Genomic DNA, 20,001 nt, shown 5'->3' on the forward strand with positions numbered 1-20,001 from the left:
CTTTTGAATCTTACAGTTTTTTTAGTTAAACCAGGAATTTAGGAACTCCTTATCTTATAATAAAGTGATGAGTCTCTTTATTCTCATATCACAAGTCAGAACTAATAGAGCAGAACCACCTTTGTATTTTGATTTCTTTTCCCCCAAGGAATCTAAGAGAAATGTAGTCTTTTCCCTATTTCTAGAGTCTTCACTTTGTGAATGAGCAGTAAGTTTCTTTAATTTTCAGGTTCTGTGTCTATTGTTTTGAGTCAGTTATTCTATTTGCCAGAAAATACATATTATGAAAGAAGAATTTTATGGATCTAGAATCAAGTTTATAGTAGTGTATTCTGAATAATATGCTCATTTACCATTGAATGTGAAGGGAAACTATCTGAATTTTTTTTAGCACTATTAAGTAGATAATAAAGGAGGTACAAATTAGGGTTGTTTTTTTTTTTCTATTTTAAAATAAAGGAAAATGAAGGTATGCTTATAATGCATTCTAATAACTATTGCTTTAATTGTATAAAGGCATTTCTTTTGAAGAAGCTCCTGTTTTCTTCAGAGAAGTCTTCTTGGAGGGATTGCCCAGGTATGATAGTGGTCTTCTATAAATTTTTCCTTCACCTTCTAATTTATAGATGATCTATGCAGCTTTCATTGGCATTAGTTGAACTGAAATTATTTATTTTAAAAAGTAAACTATAAATGGGATTTTTTTCTTGAGATTTATTTTTTTCAGTGTTTCAGAAAGTTCTGTGACTCCAAATTTTAATGTGTATACTCAGAAATTCCATTTCCCTAAGACTTCTAAGACAGAATAATAGAACAAAGGGCAAAACATTTGGCCTCTCACTAAAAGGTTGGGCCATTTCCTTGAACTGTTGAATGACAGTATGGGGTAAGGAAGAGTCCTTTGTGTTTTGTCTTAGCTCTGAGCAAGAACTCATAGTTATCTTTGTAATCCTGCAACTTTTAGGACTGTGCCTTACACAATGCAGATAATACTGCAAATAACTCTGGATTAAATCGCAAACGAAGCTGTCCTAGCATCTGCAATATGATTAGGTCAGAGAGCTGTGTGGTGCTGCCTGATAATAACAAACATTTGCTTAGTACTTGACAGTTCACAAAGTCTTTCCTTCCCTAAGTGAACAATTTCGGGTGAACCTCACAATGACTTCTGGAAGAACATGGGATATATTCTAATCCTAGTTTGGTATATAAAAGCAAAAACTGTTTCCATTCCAAACCATACCCATAGAATCTGTTGATTGTAAATTTAGGAGTTAAAGTGTCATTCGTGTCTTTTTTATTAATTAATAGCTGAAATGCAACATAAATTTTAGTAGAAAAGAAACCAAGAATACTATTAACATCAGTGTTTTATTGGTAAAATTTATAATATTTCTTGCATAGAAATATATTCACATTGATAAAATATATAGCATTGTTATAAATGTAAATGTCATGGTGGTTATAAAATAAAATGACATAATTCCTGCCTTCAAAAAACTGCTCATCTATTAAAAGAAGTAAAATTCTCCCCATAGCATAAAATTTTACATAGGGTACACATACACATCTTGTCCCATTTGAAAGTTTCAGGGGGCAGCGCTGCTTTTGGAGAGCTATACTGCTTGAAAATGGAAGGTGGCTAAGTCTCAAGAACAAATTATCTGAGCATTTTTCTCATTGCCCTTTTCTATAGAGGTCTAATGTTCAGATCACCGCAGTCTAGTATCAGGAGTTTCTATATTATGCAACATAACCATGATGGCATCTGCTGATGTCATGAATTGTGGTATTGTATATGCTGTGTGTTACCTCATTATCCTTACCCTGTGGGACAAGGAGATCAAAGATTAGACTAACTCAGAAATGAGGAAAAAATAGAAGTCTCAGCAGACCCTCACAATGTGCCTGGTTCTGACAGGAAAGGAGACCTCAGGGCTCCCGTTGCAGCCTAAGGAAGGGGAAAGATCAGTATCAGGTTATTCCAAGTAATGTATATATTCTTCCTCCTAATTTTTAATTCTTCATTTTTCAGCATTCTTTTTCTAATTAATGGCAATATTTAATAGTGATGACATTTTAACCCTCAAGCACTTTTTTTTTTTAATGTAAGATTGGTTACTGGGGGGAGGGGAGGAATCTTCCACTTAAAATGCTTGATTTTCATTATTAAAACATTCTTAATATTGTTATCCATGATAGGATTTTTTTTTCAAATAAAATCATTATAACTGATACTTTGGTTATTTTTAGAGGAAGAGCGGAAAGAACTCCTTTGTCATACCTTATGTGATATTTTAGAAAGTGCTTGTTGTGACAACTCTGGATCTTACTGCCTGGTTTCCTGGTTAAGAGGAAAGACAACCGAGGAAACGGCTAGTATTTCTGGGAGTCCTGCAGAGTCTAGTTGCCAAGTGGAACATTCTTGTAAGATACATTTTTATTTCCTGAAGTAATTTCTTGTATCTTTGTTGTAATGAAACTACTGAAAAATTAAAAGATATATATTTAAAATTTTCATAATACATCTTTTTTAGCCTAAGCTTAATTGATGAGCCTTAATATTTTTCATTTCCCTGTCAGTTATTTTAGTTGCTGGAGGATATTGCACTTGTGTATCTTGCATTTTTGGAAAAAAGAAAGGAAATGCATCTATTAAACTTTTTAAAAAATTTTAGTTAATTTCTGCTTGATGAAAAAAAAAAAATTTCTGCTTGATGACCCTCTCTGAGCTTTGGAATTCTCATTTAGAAAGTTTGAAGAACATAATCCTACATACTTTAGTTTTAGATGCTTTAATGTTGGTGTTTGTTTTTTTCTTTCTTTCCTTTTTTTTTTTTTTTTTTTGGTATTGGAAAAGGGATTTTTGGACATAAGAAAATTTCTTAAATATCTTTGGTTTCTTAGAGCAAAGATGGGGGCATTATTCTTCATTACATTTTGTTTGGTTTCCTCCTGAATTTTTTGGACATTGTGTAATACAGTCTACATGTAAGGATTATTTTAAGGTAGTTTTATAAAAGGGATTTTATTCCTTCATTCAAGTTTTTCATTATTGGGGATTTCTCTTTAAATAATAGCTACTCTTATTCATAAAAAACATATATTCTGTGGATTTTTTAGCCTTTGAAAATTCTTATGTAATTGACCTCAAAACTGCCAGAATGAACTAGTAAAATGGAGACTTCTGGTTGTACTGAAGCTAGGTAAAGAGTTGCTTTTCTGTTTTTCTTTTCAGGAATTATCTTGCTAGTATGTGACTTTTGATAATTGGTAGCTCCGTGTGCTTATATTGAAAAAGTGACTTATTCTACCTATGATGCATTCTGTTAACTATCATCTCTGCAGAAATTATTTTTAAAGAAATTGGACACCTGATTTATAGAGAGTACGTTTTGATTACTCATGATACACATCTCAATTTCCATGTAGGATTATCCCTAAGGTATTACTGTCTCCACAGGCTGAAATGGCTCTGATAATGTCAGCGTCTTCTTTCTCTGCAGTGATAGTGGCAAATTCTCATAGTACATTTGCAAAGAATAATTTTTAAAATTTAAACAGTTGAATGACGTTTCCTTTTTAGGCCTTTCAAACATAGCCTTTCAAAAAGGATTTAACATACTTTTAGAGTTGATGATGACAGCTGAAGAAAACAAGTGGAAAATATTTACAAGGATGGTAGTCAAAAATCTTAAGATTGGTTTTAAAGTATTTTTCAGGTTTTACTGGGTTGCGTGGAAGCATGTTTAATAGTTGTATTTAGGACATGAAACTTCAGACAGAGGAAAGTTGTTTTAAAAAATTTTTTAAAAGTTGTTGAAAGAATATCCTCTTAAAGCCAATCTATATATTAATATGCAAAAAAAAAATAGTAAGATCTTCTCTTTTAACATTTTTCATTTGTATTTTTGTAGTACACTCTGAACTTAACCATGGGGTATACTGTACATTTCTGTAGTTAGAGGTTAAATTGCTCTAGGTTAAATAGCCTCATAATGTATTCACTTTGGTATGTCAGTAACTAGGTGGGCATGTTAGATTTAGTTCCTCTTCAGAAAACATATTTTAGTAGTTTTCCACTTTGCTTTGCCTTATTTTAAAAGTGGACATGAAATCAAGCCGTATATTAAATCTGTTCTTAGTACTGTAAAAATTTTTAAAGTTTTGTTAACTGAAAATTTGAGAATTTGCCTTAGATGTTGACAATGCAAAGAACTTACATTACAGTTTTTATTCCGTATAACAATCTGTTTTACCTGTTCTTTCCTTTGTTCCCAGCTATGTTCTTTTTCTTGTGTTTTATATTTTTTCACCATCCTGCCTGCTAAGCTTTTTATTTTGCTTGCCTCTTTTCTCTAAACTATCTTTATGTCTACTTTCATAGTATATACCCAGTAAAATTATTTAGGTAATCAAGCACTGCAAAGCAATTAGTACAATTTGGAAAAGGTTAGGTCGAATTTTTATTTTATCCTGAAATTTTTACATGTGAACTGTTTTCTCCCTTGTCAATAGTACATTGTGCTCAAACATTAATTTCATTGGCTTGTGTGGTGTGTGTAGTTTTTGGCTTTTGGTAACGCACACTTGTTTGCAGTAGTGAATACTCAGGTTCAGTTTCAGTTTGTTTCCCACACAAATCAAAAGCTTATTGAAATTAACCCATTGGACTGGTAAAAATTTTTAAAAATAGTTTAAAACATTTGAAAATTAAAATGATTTTGAAAGGATAGCCTAATGAAACCTTTTTAATCGTAATTCAAAAAATCCTGATTTTGAATTCATGATGAATTAATTTCTTTCGTTCTCAAGTAAGAATTAATATTTAAAAGTACTAAGATTTGCTTTATAAAATATATATAAAATTGTTCATTGTGACAAATTTTTTAGAGTAGGCATTTTGATTCATGTATGAGAGCTTTAAAGATGTTATTTTTGTAAAGGGAGCCAAGACTCTCTGGATTCAGATCTCAGCTCTGCTTGTTGTTTGGTGGTGCTCTAGGGAAGCTTCTTCTCTGCCTCATGTCCTCTTCTATAAAATGGGGATAATTGTGTTGTTAGAGGACTGAATGAGATAAGGCATGTAGCACATTTAGAAGGAGGCCTGGCATGCAGTATAGAGTGCTGCATAAATATTATCTTGGATTTAAATGATTTCTTTCCTTTGTTATTTTTTAAATTTGTAATTGTACTGTATTAATCATAATCTAAATAAGTTACTGAAAACTTCTCTAATAATAGTTGTACAAACAAATGAGGAAACAAACTTAAAGCTGTTGTTGAACCTGTGTAGTTTCCAAGTGCTATGCCTTTTTATACACATTAGTTTAATAATAATTAAACATTAACCTACAGATTTTATATTATAAAGGAGGAAGATTAGCTATGATGATTTTATTTGGATCTATGAATTGAAAGATTATTTTAAAGTGCAGGACACATTTCAGTTGATGTGTGAAGCACTCTGTCAGTAATTTCTCTATTTTATATATTATCTTCGTATAACTGAATTGAAAATAAATGTTATTATTTAATCACCCTTCTACATTCTCAGTATTATACCCATTTTAGTTATAATCATGGTAACTAAGATGCTGAAATAGAAATTTGTGTAACAATAAAGTTGAAAACAAACAATTTTAAGGGAGTAAGGAAATAGGGAAAAATTTTGATTGCTTGAAAGTATTTACAGCCTGCTGTGTGTATCTTGTGTCATTTATTTGCCATGTGTAGTGCTGAAAAGTGTCTTTTATGTATAGCTGCCTTGGCTGTCGAAGAGCTTGGCTTTGAGCGATTTCATGCATTAATTCAGTAAGTAACATTGGAACATTTAAAATACTTACCTTGTGGACACATTGCCATTTTAAGTCTGTTCATACTTGGAAAGGTACTTAGATTTATGTACTTGAGGATTAATTTGTTACCAGTTTTTTAAAAAAAATAATTTCTAAATGTTTACTTAAATAAAACTGATTCCTAAATTAGCTACCAGAATGTGCTTTTCTATAATATTAAAAGCTTCTTCATCATTACAATGAAAAAAAACATTCTAGCTTAATGTTTCTCTGACCTGAAGGAATACAAAGATTTCTGATAGAATAAATATTTGAATTATTGTTTCTTGTTTACCAAAATATGCCTTCTGTGACTTTCATTAAAAGTGCCATATTTTCATTCATTCAACTTTTTAGTATAAAAGGTAAGGATAGCTATGTTGATAGAATTACAGGTGGCATTTGAAACATGACATTAATTTTTTTAAAAGAAGCCACAAATGTACACCTTATCTTTGGATTCAGATATTTATTACATAATTTTCAGGCTTTACAGAGTCAAGTTTTCTTTTTTCTTGAAAACTTCTTAGAGAGGGCTACTTCATTTTTAAAAATGTATAATTATTGTAGAATTTATTGATGCCAGACAGTTCACCTAAGTGTTGAAGAGTTTTCCTGCCAAGTAGGCACTGTGTTTTAATGGTATATATTTAGCAACATTTGTCAGCAATAGCTTTTGCTTTTAATGGCTAAATTTGTATTTGGAAATTTGAGACACAAATCTCATTTGTATGTATACAGTTTAATGTATAAGGTGATTTAAAAATTTTCCCATTTGTCAATGGAATTATTCTCATCATGGTACTAATACTTAATTCTTTTCTCCCCCCAGAAAAAGATCATTCAGAAGTTTATCAGAATTAAAAGATGCTGTCTTGGACCAGTATTCAATGTGGGGAAACAAATTTGGAGTGTTGCTTTTTCTGTATTCTGTGTTACTGACAAAGGTTTGTTTAAGATGCTTCTTCTGGCTTTTATCAGTTTGAATTTCATACTGTTTTTCATGTTCTAATAAGTAATTTTATTTTAGATACTGTTTCTAAATCTCAGAATAAAAATCTCTTGTGCCCATGATAAGGAATCATCAAGTTCTCTTTCCTCACCACTCACTTAGTACTTAACCACTTTCAAACTTGGTTTTACTCCCAGTCTTCTGTGTTATAGAGGTTATCAATCATGTTCTAATTATGAAATGCACTCAGTTCTTCTGAATTTTATTTTCTTTCATCTTCACAGTATCTGGCATTTGACCTTAATGCCTTCTGAAACTTTCTGACCCTCAGTCCCTCTCTTAACTTACCTGATAAATCACTGTGCCTTTGTATAATATCTCACAATCTCACCTCCCCCACACATACCTTTTTTTTTGATAGCTTCATTTTCTTCTTTATCTCCTGCTCCTTTCTTTCCCCTTCTAAAATTTTATATTCTGGAAATTTTCAGTCCCTGTCTACCATAGACTTTTACTTTTATGGGCATTTTAATCTCTCAACTTTTATGTGGATAATTCCAGTGTGTACATCTCCTGTCCTGCCTTTTTTCCCCAACTGCTAATCTATCTGTAGCAGTCTGTTTCAGTTGAGTATGCTGCTTGATTTACCATATCTGCTATCAGACTTCTTTCATTTGATAGATGTTTATTGGGCATTGACTCTATGCAGGCAACTAGAATTATAATGTAATATACATTTTTTAAAAAATAAATCCTCCAGTACTATAAAAAATAAATGGACACATTAATAATTCTACAATGGCACTGTTTTTTGGTGTTCATTTATTGCATGCACAAAGCATGAGGGGAAATAGAACAAGATATGTCTGAGTTATGGATTTGGTTTTTAGTTTTTGGGGACGAGGGGTTTGATGGAATCAAGAACAGACTTTCTCTAGTAAGGACCATGTGACAGAAGTAGTGTCTTGATGGATGAGGAAAAGTTTTCTAGATGAAAAGCTGTGGAAAGGTTTTCTGAGCCATGGAAACAGCAAGTATAAAGGCATAATAGATTGGGGGTTTAACACCAGAAGAACAATAAGGAGTTAAGTATTCCTGCAGCATAATACACCAGAAAGGCAGTGGTGAAAGATGAGATAGTACACTGATGTAAAAAGGCTCAGAACATGAAGGCCCTTGTATTCTCTGCAAAAAATAATTGCAATTTTACCTGGCCAAAATTAGAGCAAAAATTTTGGACAAGGTAATAGTAACATCTTTTCTGTTGATAAGTTTCCTTAAATTGAGGTGAGAGTTGCGTGGGAGGGAGTTGGTGATGGGGTAGGAGACCAGAGTCAGGACTATAAGAAAGAATGGTTATTGAACAGATGAACCTAAGCTAGGGCAGTGACCAGAGACATGGAAAAGAAAAAGAGTATTTAGAAGCATCTTCTAAATTTGGAAATTTAAAAACATTTTAGAAGTCTGTTTGAGAGAAAGAACGAAAAGTACTTTGTAGTTGGTTAGATGTGGTTAATAACAGTGTGTGGGATCTGAGATGACTGGTCTCTTATGAGTTTGGCTTTGTTCATTATTCCTCCCGTTTTTATGCTCAAAACTTTTGATACATCCTCTGTCTCTTGCCCTTTACAGGCAATAAACCATCATGTCTAGCTGGTCTTTGAAATGATGCCTCTCCCTCACCAGTGATTATGTCACTTGTTCATATTATTCATTTTGGCTTTTATCATAGCCTGCTTTGTATCACTTATAAGGAGGCAAGTGCAAAATATCATATTTGTTTGTATTGTCCTACAATATGTAGGCATTTGTTAAATATTTGGATTGCTGATTAATGTTTTTAGTCCTTAAAATAGCCTTAATCTGATAGAACCAGTGGTTAAAGTTAGGTGGTGAAAGATAGTTTCTCTTTGTTCTTGGGGGTTGATGAAACGAAAATGCCTCGGTCTCCTGCTTACCTAGATATTTGGGGATTTGGATATCCTTTGAGGAATTAAAAAATATCAGAAAACTAGTTTTTAAGAAAATAAGAAACTTCCTGCCCTCCTAGTTTTATACTTTGTCAGTACATGTTTAAATTACTGATATTTCTGAGAATGCAGTCAGAACTCTGTTTTCTTTTGTACTAGTTAGACGTTTTGTGTATTTAAATTAACATCTCTATCAACACTCATGTGTATGTCTTTAATACTAATATGTTTTTTAAAAAGCCTAAGTAAATATATCAGATGCCTTAGCAGGTGTATTAAGTCTGAATTTACTTTAGTCTGAAATTAAATGAATATTAACTCTTGGATTAAATAATTTTCTCCTGCCTCCTGGTAAAACTTAAATATCTCTCAGTACCCCTTTAGCCAACATGCCATGAAATCTATTACCCATGAAACAGTCAGTGCTCTTTGTACAGAGTCTATGAAAGAAAAGATATTCTTGGAGAAGCTACTTCTTACATTATCATCTAATATATTCTCCCGCATCAAATCTGGGTAATATTTTGGGAGAAAATTTACTTAAATAAATGTTTTATTCATTTATGGTAAAAAATGGTCAATTATAAACTACTATAATTTTCATTTTAGTTTTTTTTTTTTTATTTTTTTATTTTTTTATTTTTTTTTTTTTCATTTTTTTTTTTCATTTTAGTTTTTAAAATAAGCCAATGAATTTTTTGGTTCCTTTAGGGCATTGAAAACATAAAAAATGAAATTGAAGATTCAAATGAACCTTTGATAGATCCTGTATATGGACATGGCAGGTAATTAATTAAAATCCGTTATCTCCCTACATGGACTTAAGTTTTTAGAAACTTGACTTTAAGATAAAACACTACTAAGTCAGATAATTTTGTAAGTGTCAACAGCATAAAGCCTGTGGATTTGAGCAGTCCGTGCTTTATGCATTGCTTGCTTTAGGTATAAAATTATCATTTCCCTTCAGGTTTATGTATGCATTGCCCTTACTGTGGCACATACTTTTAAGATGACAGCAGGTGGTATTTTAACAAATTGTTTTATGTTCCACTTAATTTTTTAGCAAATGAAATTTATTCATTTTGACTTAGAAATAAGTCTATCCTTTCCTATTTGTAAATGCTTTCCTCTTGGGAGAAATATTTGTTCCTTATTTTTCTCTGAAATCACCCTCTTCCCCAAGCTCTTTATGTTTCTACTAGAATCAGTGGAATAGTGACAGTAACCCAACTCTATTATATAGGTCCTTCTCTTTAGATCTTTGTACCTCAGAGAGTAAAATTCAATCATTGATCAAACAAAAAAATAATAATTACCTATATATTTATAGATGATTATAAGTATTAAGTTTTTAGTCTTAGAAATCTTTTTCATCCATTTAAACGTGTGATGTCTTAAAGTTGTTAAATTTAGATGAATATATGCAACAGTAGATACCATTGTGATGATACACTTAGTAATATATTTAGCAAAACTGTTTTTCAGTGGTGTGTATAAAATAAAAATGCAAGCTTTTCCCTAAGTTTGTTTTGTAACTAGCATAATGTAGAAGTCGTTACTTTATGTCTTACTACAGGGATCATTTGAGAAGAAAACTAGTTTATTCATATTTTAATTGCTTTTAAATTTTTATTAATAGCCAAAGTTTAATTAACCTCCTACTGACGGGACATGCTGTTTCTAATGTGTGGGATGGTGATAGAGAATGCTCAGGAATGAGTAAGTATATTTTTTTGGTGTGTTTCTCTCTTTGATAATGACTATTGCCCTAGAGTATGGTTGATTATTATTCATCTACTTAACTGCTCTGCAGTACTTAGAGGTTAAGATAAGTGCTTTAATATAGAAGAATCCTTACCTGTTTTCAAGATACTGTTATGTAAAAAAGTGTGGAGTTTGGAGGCAAACTTGGATTGAGATTCCAAGTATAATACTTTACTCAAGTTACTTCTTCAACCTTTAGTTTTCTCTAGTATAAAATTGGGATTGTAGGACTAACTTCTTTAGAAAGTAATAAATAGATCTCTTATTATCTAAATCTAGAACATATTTATCCAGTGGTATCTGTAAGTCTCAGACACTATTGCATTTTCTTAAAATCGAGGAGAATTATAAATACTGTCATTTAAAATATTTGTTTGGTGAGTCTTGTGGTTTTCCCTATATTACATTTAATGTGTATAATTTCCTTTGAAATGCTGAGCAGATTTAATGCTACCTGAGAATTTTAAACCTCCCCCTCCACCACATCTCCATCTCTGATCTGTTACTTCTTTGCTGTAGCTTCATATGCTCCCAGGGACATTGAAGTGAAACACATTATCAGCCAATTTAAGAGCTAATACACAGTTCTGAATAGAATTCCCTTCTGCTTATTACGGGGTCAGTCTAAATTCAGTTATTTACACATTCAGCTTATATTAACTACTATGTACCTCTTTTTGGAGCATTTAAAGCCTAGAACAGGAAGCTTCTGTAGTTCACCAGGAAATTTATTTCTTCTGTAATGAGATGAAACCATCACCATGTAGCAGAAACAAATATTATGATTGAGTTGCTGCTTTTTACTCCCATTTAAATAAGTGAATCCTGATCTTAAATTTGAGTTTTTCCTCAAATTTTAGGAGTAGGTATAGTTAATTAAACAGGAAACAATACAATATTAAGGGGGGATAAGTCAGTAAAAATTACAGAATTTCAGGTTGAAAAGCACCCTAGCACAATCCAGCCCTTCGCTTTACTATTTCAGAAAAGTAAGAACTACCTTCCCTCCATACGTTAGATAAAATATGCAAGATTGTTCACTCAGTGTGTAGATTAGAATGAGAACCTAGTTTTGCTGATTGCTGGCAAAGGATAAAAAAATTCATGGACCAAAAACTACCCAAGATACCTTGTTCTGTTTTTTCTAAGTGAGTCCATCCTATTCTTGAACCTTCCTCTGATTCAAAGCTATGAAGGCATTTAATCCTGCCAGTTAAAGGTATGTCATTCTTCCTTCAGGAATAGGCACTCACCCACATGGTTCTCTACACCCTCTCTTTTTCCTTCCCCTGGGGTTTCTGGGGCCTGAAGTATTTTATATCCTCTTAGATGATCAGAGAAGGAATATCTGATTCCTGTCAAACCCTGGGTGAGGTACCTCATCTCACTTGTCCCTGTCCTTGCTACTCCTGCTGTGCTATGGCTAATAAATAACTCTTTCCACCTGGACTTAGTTGTGCTGCTCTGGCTCTTGATACTAGTGATCATGGTCCTCCTCTCCTCCTCCCAGAACCAGACTATTCTTACTATCGTCCTCGGCTTTTCCTCACCTATCCTCCCAGAGGCTTTCTTTTCTTGCCATGAATTTGTTACTTTCCTCATAGGATATTAGTTACCCAACTTTTGGTTCTTGTATATAAATTCATTATTTCCTGTTTCTTGAAATACTAGCTTTCAAAGCTATTGTCCTGCTGTGAATTTTTTTTTTCAGTATAGTTTAAACATCAAAACTAAGCTGTGACTTCGAAATAGTTATCTTGGAAAAGAAAATAAGCAGGGCATATTTCTTTCATTTTCCCTTAATTGTTAGGAATGTTGACTTGAAGTTGAATCTATTTTCAGTCACGGACTTACAAATCTGTACGTTTTTCAGATTTATTGGATGTTTTTGAATCTGACAACATTCCAGGAGGTTGTGATATATGTAACATACAATGAAAAATTATAAAGAGTTACTAGTTGTAAAATCCTTAGGTAAGCTGCTTTACCTGCTTTAATTGAATCTTCTAGATTCAATTTCTGCAGTTATAAAATACGGAGCTTTAATGCCTTCCTCAAAGATATGTTTTGAAGATTAAGATCACATTTTAAAACACCTCAACTGGCTGTAGGGAGAACTCAGCTTTCCCTCAAAAGCGTACACACCTAGTTTGGGGAAATGAAAACGTGCACGCAAATTACTAGAATATGATGTAAAATGAAGCATGTTGAGAAAAAGTATTACAGAAGTTCAGAGGATGGAGAAAACTTTTCCTAATATGTTTATGTTGGGGTAAACAGAATTTAAATAGGAGCTAACATTTTAATGGGGCAAGATGGAATGAGTGAGAGGGCATTTTGAGAAAAATTGGAGGTTGTATTTAGGGGCTGGAGACAGATCAGACTAATTAGAGCCATGGTTCTTAATCCTGACTACATATTACCCCTTGGGGAGCTTATAAATAAATAAATCTGAATTCTGAGTGGAGGAGCCTGGGCATGATAATTTTAAAATTACCCCAAGATGGTTCTGACTTGCAGGCAGACTTGAGAACCAGTGGATGAAAGCACTGGATCTGCGAAGGGTTCTGGTAAGAGGAAAGATCATAAACATGGGGCTGGGTAAGAACTCAGAGGATCTCGAATACAAACAAGTTTACATTTTAGTTAGCAAGCATTAGGAAGAGAATCATTGAAGGTATTTGGACGGAAGAAAAAAGAGCACTAAGCTGAGATTTGAACAGGCATAGTCTGATTCCGTGTAAGGAGCATATTTAATCCTTACAGTAAACAGAATCTTGAGTGCGATGATAAATATATAAGATAATGTGGAAGAAGTTTATCTTATCAGTTTCATACCCTGAGAGGGAGGTAGTTGCCTCATTTATGGAGAGATACTGGTTTGAGAATTTAATCCAAAGATCTTGTCCCTGATACAAAGCTGGTGAATGAGCAATGCTGTATTTGTCATTGGAGAAGAATGAGGACTAAGAATAGACTATGAGTTTAGCAATTAATAAGATCTTTGCTTTAAAAGAGCAGTTGAGATAGAGATCAGATCATAGGGAGTAAATATTTTAGCAGTGTAAGCAAGGAAATCTTACTGATGAAAGGAAAGGAGGGAAAGAAAGGAATTGATTGACAAGGTGAAGAGATGGTGTATGTAGGCTCTGTTTAAAGGGATGGAAGTCACTTAAGTTGTTTGTTGGCCAAGGGAAGGGAACCCCAAAGTAAATTGGGTCAAGAGTAACAGTAATCTCAGAAAGATGCACAGTTCTGCTAAAAAATGAGGAAAGAATGTGCTGAGAAATAGGCATATGAAGTGTGAAAGATTTAAATTGGGAAAACTTTTGAGATTTTGAAGTTTGCTGAGAGTGGACAGAGGTAAAGTTGGAGGCATAGAAAGAAGAGAAAGGGTTTGAGTCTACTATTATAAGAAGGAATAAAAAAAATGGATCATAGGAGAAATTTTTAAATGTGCAGTGAACAGTGAGAGGTAGAGATGAGTTTACATAGAGTGCTTTGGAGTGGTTCCAACCAGTAGAGCTTATAGTTAGGCTTTTTCCCAGCAGTAAGCATCAATCAGGCAGTTGAAAAGAAAATGAATGTTATGTATTATCCAGGAAAGGCCAAGAAGGCTCAATGGAAGATAAATAGGGCATTTTTCTTGCCTTTATTAAGAATATCAATGTTTGATCAGTCATATATTTCATATTTTATATATATAACATATAATAAACATTTTTTTCCCAGTTTGTCTTTTGCCTTTAGTTTGCTTATGGTGAATATATATATGGTTACCATTTTTGACTATTAGAAACAAATACTACAGTGAAGATTTTTGTATATAAATCTTCACATATTCAAGTATCCTTATAGATTTCTAAGAGTAGAATGTATGCTAAAATTTTAGACATCTTTGAGTTTTATTAATAGCTTTATTGCGATAGAATTCCTAGATCACACATGATACTATTTAAAATGTATAATTCTGTGGTTTTTATTTACTTATTTCAGTTTCACGGTTTTTAGTGTTTCTTATACTTATGTAGCCATCACCAGATCAGTTTTAGAACATTTTTTTTATCAGCCCAAAAAGGAACCCTTGTGCCCATTTACAGTCACTCCCCGTAATCCCCTGCCCCTCAGCATCTAACAAATATTGATCTATTATCTGTTTCCACAGATTTGCTGAAATTGCGGATTTCTTGTAAATAGAATCACATAATATCTGGTCTTCTGTGACTAGCTTCTTTCACATGGCGTGTTTTCAAGGTTCATCCATGTTTTAGCATAGACCAGCACCATACTCCTTTTTATTGGTGAATAATATTCCATTGTAGAGATAGACCATATTTAATGTATTTATTCATCAGTTGATGGGAATTTGGCATCTTTCCATGTGGCTGTCCTGAATAATGTGGTTTCATTTTCCTTTGGTATCTACCCAGGAGTGAAAATCCTGGGTCATGTGGTAACTCATATATTTAATCTTTGAGGCACACCTGTAAAACTGTTAGATAATGATTGATTACCTTCTAAAAATCTGTCTTACCAACTCCTCATGTATCAACTTTGCTTTTAACAATGTAGGTGAGTTCCGTTTTTCTGCATCCTGGCCAATACTCAGAACCGTCCATCTTTAAATATGTCATCTTACTGATAAGTCCCATTTCTCTGATTGCTCCTGAGCCTGTATGTGATCATCTTTTTTGTGTGTATGTCAGCTTTTAGTATTTCCTCTTCTGGGAATTGCTTCTTTGTAGCTTCTAGCATTTGGGGGAGAAAGGTTATTGTCTTACTGTTGCTAGGAACTCTATAAATTCTTTGTGTTTTAAAAATGTGTTCTAAATATTTTCCCTCAGCCTTTTTTGTTCCTTAACTTTGCTAATGGTATCTTCCATTATACCAAAGATTTTCATTTTTATGAAGATAAATCATATCATCTTTTCTGTTATGGCTTCTGTTTTGTTTCTTTAATTTTTTTTCCTCGAATCGTTTTGTATTTCTCCCACCACAAAATTAAACTATGTCCTAGTATTTTCTTCAAATTCTTTTGTAGGCTTTTTTTTTTAATGTTTAGCCCTTTAATCCATTTGAATTTTTTTATTTATGAGTGGTGTGAAATAGAGATCTACCTTTTTACTTTTTCCCAAAGAATTGCCTAATATCCTAACTTGTCATTTCTCTACCGGGCATACCTTCTTGATCAAATAACAGGTTTTCCCATATGTATGACACACTTTTTTATACTCTTCTGTTCCACTAATCTATTTGTGAGTTCTTATGCCAAAACTATCTTATTGTGTAGTTTTATGTTGTTTAATACTTGTCACATTTCCTATTATAATAAAAATAATATAAAATTATTATAGCTATTTTTACATTATCTAGTCCAGTGGAAGTTTTTTCATTTTTTTAAGTTGTAGTTTTAAGAAATTTGTGAGGTTACATTAAATTTGTAGATTATTTTAAAGAAGTGCCATCTTTACAGTACTAAGTCTTACCATTTACATCAGGGTTTTTTGTATCTTTTAATGAAAGTATATATTATTTAATGAAAGTATATATATTAATGATCGTATCATTTTAGTTCCCAAGTCATATAGGGATCATATAGTTCCCAAATCCATGTACTTTATTCTACCTCAGCTGTCAAAACTCTTTTGCTTCTGCAATAGAGTACGAATAAAACTGCAGTAGAACTAGTCATCTAATTTCATTTTTGACCACACCCCCAGTCTTTCACAGTGGCTGGGGGGGGGGGGGTATTTTAAAAACTAAGTCAGATCGTGACAATTTCTCACTTAAAACCATTCGATGACTGGCTTCCCCATGCACTTAAACTCCTTATGTATGTTCTCAAATCCTTCTGTGGTTTGGCCCTTACCTGCCATCTCTTTGTTTTGTACTATTGCATGTCTTCTGAGTGGAGATTTTCTTTGCTTCATTTGTCTACAAGTCAATTTTTTCTCTTTTCTACCCTTAAGTCATTCTGTTGTATTGGGTACTGTGTTTTATATGTATTGTACATTTATTGTTTGATGATTATTTGAATGTTTCTTCATTCTATGGGATTGACATAGAGTCCGTTTTTGCAAATCAAAAACTGAGAGCTTGCTTTTTCCTTTTTATTTTTTTAAGATTTTATTTATTTATTCATAAGAGACACAGAGGCTGAGACATAGGCAGAGGGAGAAGCAGACTCCATGCAGGGAACCCAATATGGGATTGATGTGGGACTTAATCTGGAAGTCCGGGATCATGCCCTGAGCCAAAGGCAGATGCTCAACTGCTGAGCCACCCAGGCATCCCTCTTTTTCCTTTTTTTTTTATTTTTTATTTTTTTTTAATTTTTATTTATGATAATCACACACGGGGGGGGGGGGGGCAGAAACATAGGCAGAGGGAGAAGCAGGCTCCATGCACCGGGAGTCTGACGTGGGATTCGATCCTGGGTCTCCAGGATCGCGCCCTGGGCCAAAGGCAGGCACCAAACCGCTGCACCACCCAAGGTTCCCCTCTTTTTCCTTTTTAATGTAAATCTTTCTTACAGTCCATCCAGGGTACGCTTAAATAGTCATTGAAAGTTGATAAACTTGGGGTCCCTGGGTGGCGCAGCGGTTTGGCGCCTGCCTTTGGCCCAGGGCACGATCCTAGAGACCCGGGATCGAATCCCACGTCGGGCTCCCGGTGCATGGAGCCTGCTTCTCCCTCTGCCTATGTCTCTGCCTCTCTCTCTCTCTCTCTCTCTATCATGAATAAATTAAAAAAAAAATTAAAAGAAAGTTGATAAACTTGTGATATGTAGATACAAAAAGAATCTAAACTGAAATTAAGTATTTTTAAAATTTAGTATTTTTGTATTTTTTAAGTAATATGAATTGCAATTAAATGGCTTAGTATACAAATTTTAAGTGTTTGGTTTATCATAATTTGTGTAATTTATCATAAGGGCAGAAGTGCTTATTTTCTCTATATTTTATTACTGTAGAAATACATTTAATTAGCTGGAGCTAAGTTGCCAGATAAAATACAGGACTCCCAGTTAAATTTGAATTGTGGATAAATCATTTTCAGTATAGGTATGTGCCATTCAATATTTGGAATATAATTTTACTAAAAAATTGGTTTTTCTTTTAAATCAGAAATTTAAGTGGGCACCTTGTGTTTTTATTTGCTAAATTTGGCAACCCTTGCTAGATACCAGCCTTGTAACAACCTGACTTCTTAGGAATAAACAACCAGTAAATGGGTTTGAAAAGCTCTTCACTTTCAAAAATAGATTTCACAAAGTTCATAGGTCAGATTGTGTATATGTATGCAATTTATGTATCGGTGAGATAGCCAGGTCTTTCTCAGTATCTTATTGCTTTTTAATTTAGCTATTCTAACATTCTTGCACATAAGTTCTTCTTAAATTTTTCTAACTACAGATTTTTTACCCTACTTACTCAAGGATATTACCCTACATAATTTCATCCTAGCTTATTTTTCAACCATCATGAATCTATTCTTGAACAAAATTATGCAACTTGCTCTTATGTCTTTGTTCATCTACTCCTTTTGCCGAAGACCTATATCCCTCCCATCTGTGCCTATGCAGTTCTTCATTGCCTACTTCATATGCCATCCCTCCAAGGAGCACTTCTTGATTTTCACAGCTGAGCGTAATCTATCCTTACCTCTGAGCATTTTGTTTTCGTGGCACTTACACATTCTATTTTGATACCTATCATTTGTGGGGAGAGAGGGTGGTAAATTACAGTAAAAACACTTATGATGAGATCTACCTCAATGAATTTTTAAGTTAAGATACAGTATTAACTATAAATATAAAGTTGTACAGTGGATACCTAGAACTTACCTTACATGACTGCAGCTTTATTTGAGTACTCACTCCCCATTTCCTCCTCCTTCCAGCTCCTGGCAACCATCATTCTCCTCAGCTTCTACGAATTTGACTATTTTGGATATGTCATCTAAGCGGAATCATGCAGTATTTCTCCTCTGACTCGTGTATTTCACTTAGCATAGTGTCCTGAAAGTTCATTCCTGTTGCCACATATGATAGGATTTCCTTCTTTTTTAAGCATGAGTAATTTTCCATCATATGTATATATTACAGTTTCCTTAAGCATCCATTCGTTGTTAGACTTTTAGGTTGTTTCAACATCTTGGCGCTGGTAAATACTACTGTAGTGAGCATGGGAGCGCAGGTATTCTTTTGGATTGAATACCCAGAACTGGAATTGCTCTGGTAGTTGTATTTTTAATTTTTTGAGGAAACTCTATACTGTTTTCCATAGTTGGTACACTATTTTACATTCCCACCCATAGTATACAAGATTTCCAGTTTCTGCATATCCTTACCAATGTCTTATGATTTGCCTTTTTTTTTTATAATGGCCAGGCAAACGGATGTGGGGTGATACTTATGTTAGGTTTTAATTTGCAACTCTCTGATGATTAGTGATGTTGAGCATCTTTCATATTATTGTTGGTCATTTATATGTATTCTTTGGAGAAATGACTATTCATGTTCTTTGCCCAATTTTTAATTGAATTATTTGGGTTTTTGCAGCTGAGTTGTAGGAGCTCCTTATATATTTTGGTCATTAACCCCTTATCAGATACATGGTTTGCAAAAAGGATCTTGTCTGCCTCATCTTTGTATTCCTCATGGTAGCTTTGTATTCCTGAACTATGCAGCCTTGATGGGTTCTTTTCCCCCCTCAGTACTTGGCACTCAGTACTGTTTCTTAAATAAATGCAGTGCTGACTTGGAAACCAGATAACTGCATCAAATTTAAAAGGTCCAAGTGGGCCTTTGATAGATGTGCTGACAGCAGTGACAAGTGACAAAGTGGAAGAGAAGAGATAGGCAAACTGAGGAATATAAAACTCTGCATATAAATATATGTATGTATATATAGTCCTACTGAAACAGGGTTAATAGAGACTCCTCATGATTAATCTTAAATGTGAGGCTAAGAAAACAGAAAATTCTAAAATATAATGACACAATTACTAGGATTTGCTGCAAATACAAATTGATTTCATTGAGACTTATTGAGACAAGTCTTATTTAAGTAAGTTGTGTAAGTTATAATATGTGAGGTTGGTATGTCCTTACTACATTTACAACTTCATATACTAATAAATATTCTTAAGGATGCACATTAGCTATCAAAGATAAAAATCTTATCTTTGATAAAAATATATATACATATATATGTGCTTACTGACCTAATCTCAATTATTTATTACCCATGAATTATGAACAGCTAGTTTGGTATAGTTAGTAACATATTTATTATAAATATACTATTTTAGGTATTTAAAATTCCAAGGAGAAATAGATTGATGTAGTATCTAATCATAACACTAGGTGGTGGTATCTGATTTTAGAAATTAAAGTGTGGCACTATTTCTCAACATATACGTTCTTTGAACTTGAAAACGTTTAGTGCTTAAATCTCAGGAGAGGAAGCAAAAC

At 33.2% G+C, this 20,001-nt stretch overlaps 1 protein-coding gene across 4 annotated transcripts in view; it reads left to right on the plus strand.

Annotated features, from left to right (window-relative positions):
- Positions 1-20,001, plus strand: part of MINDY3 (MINDY lysine 48 deubiquitinase 3) — an 84,071-nt gene that overhangs the window by 15,733 nt on the left and 48,337 nt on the right. For 2 of the 4 annotated variants that reach the window (XM_072825687.1, XM_072825688.1), the window contains exons 3-8: positions 517-577; positions 2,254-2,427; positions 5,763-5,814; positions 6,670-6,784; positions 9,471-9,544; positions 10,399-10,478. In XM_072825687.1, coding sequence (XP_072681788.1) covers positions 517-577; positions 2,254-2,427; positions 5,763-5,814; positions 6,670-6,784; positions 9,471-9,544; positions 10,399-10,478 — 556 coding nt within the window. Of the gene's footprint in view, positions 1-516; positions 578-2,253; positions 2,428-5,736; positions 5,815-6,669; positions 6,785-9,470; positions 9,545-10,398; positions 10,479-20,001 lie in introns of those variants that run through there. The other 2 variants (XM_072825689.1, XM_072825690.1) reach the window with 2 other exon arrangements.

The sequence above is a fragment of the Canis lupus genome, chromosome 5 (genome assembly GCF_048164855.1).
Source record: "Canis lupus baileyi chromosome 5, mCanLup2.hap1, whole genome shotgun sequence".
NCBI classification, from domain to species: Eukaryota; Metazoa; Chordata; class Mammalia; order Carnivora; family Canidae; genus Canis; species Canis lupus.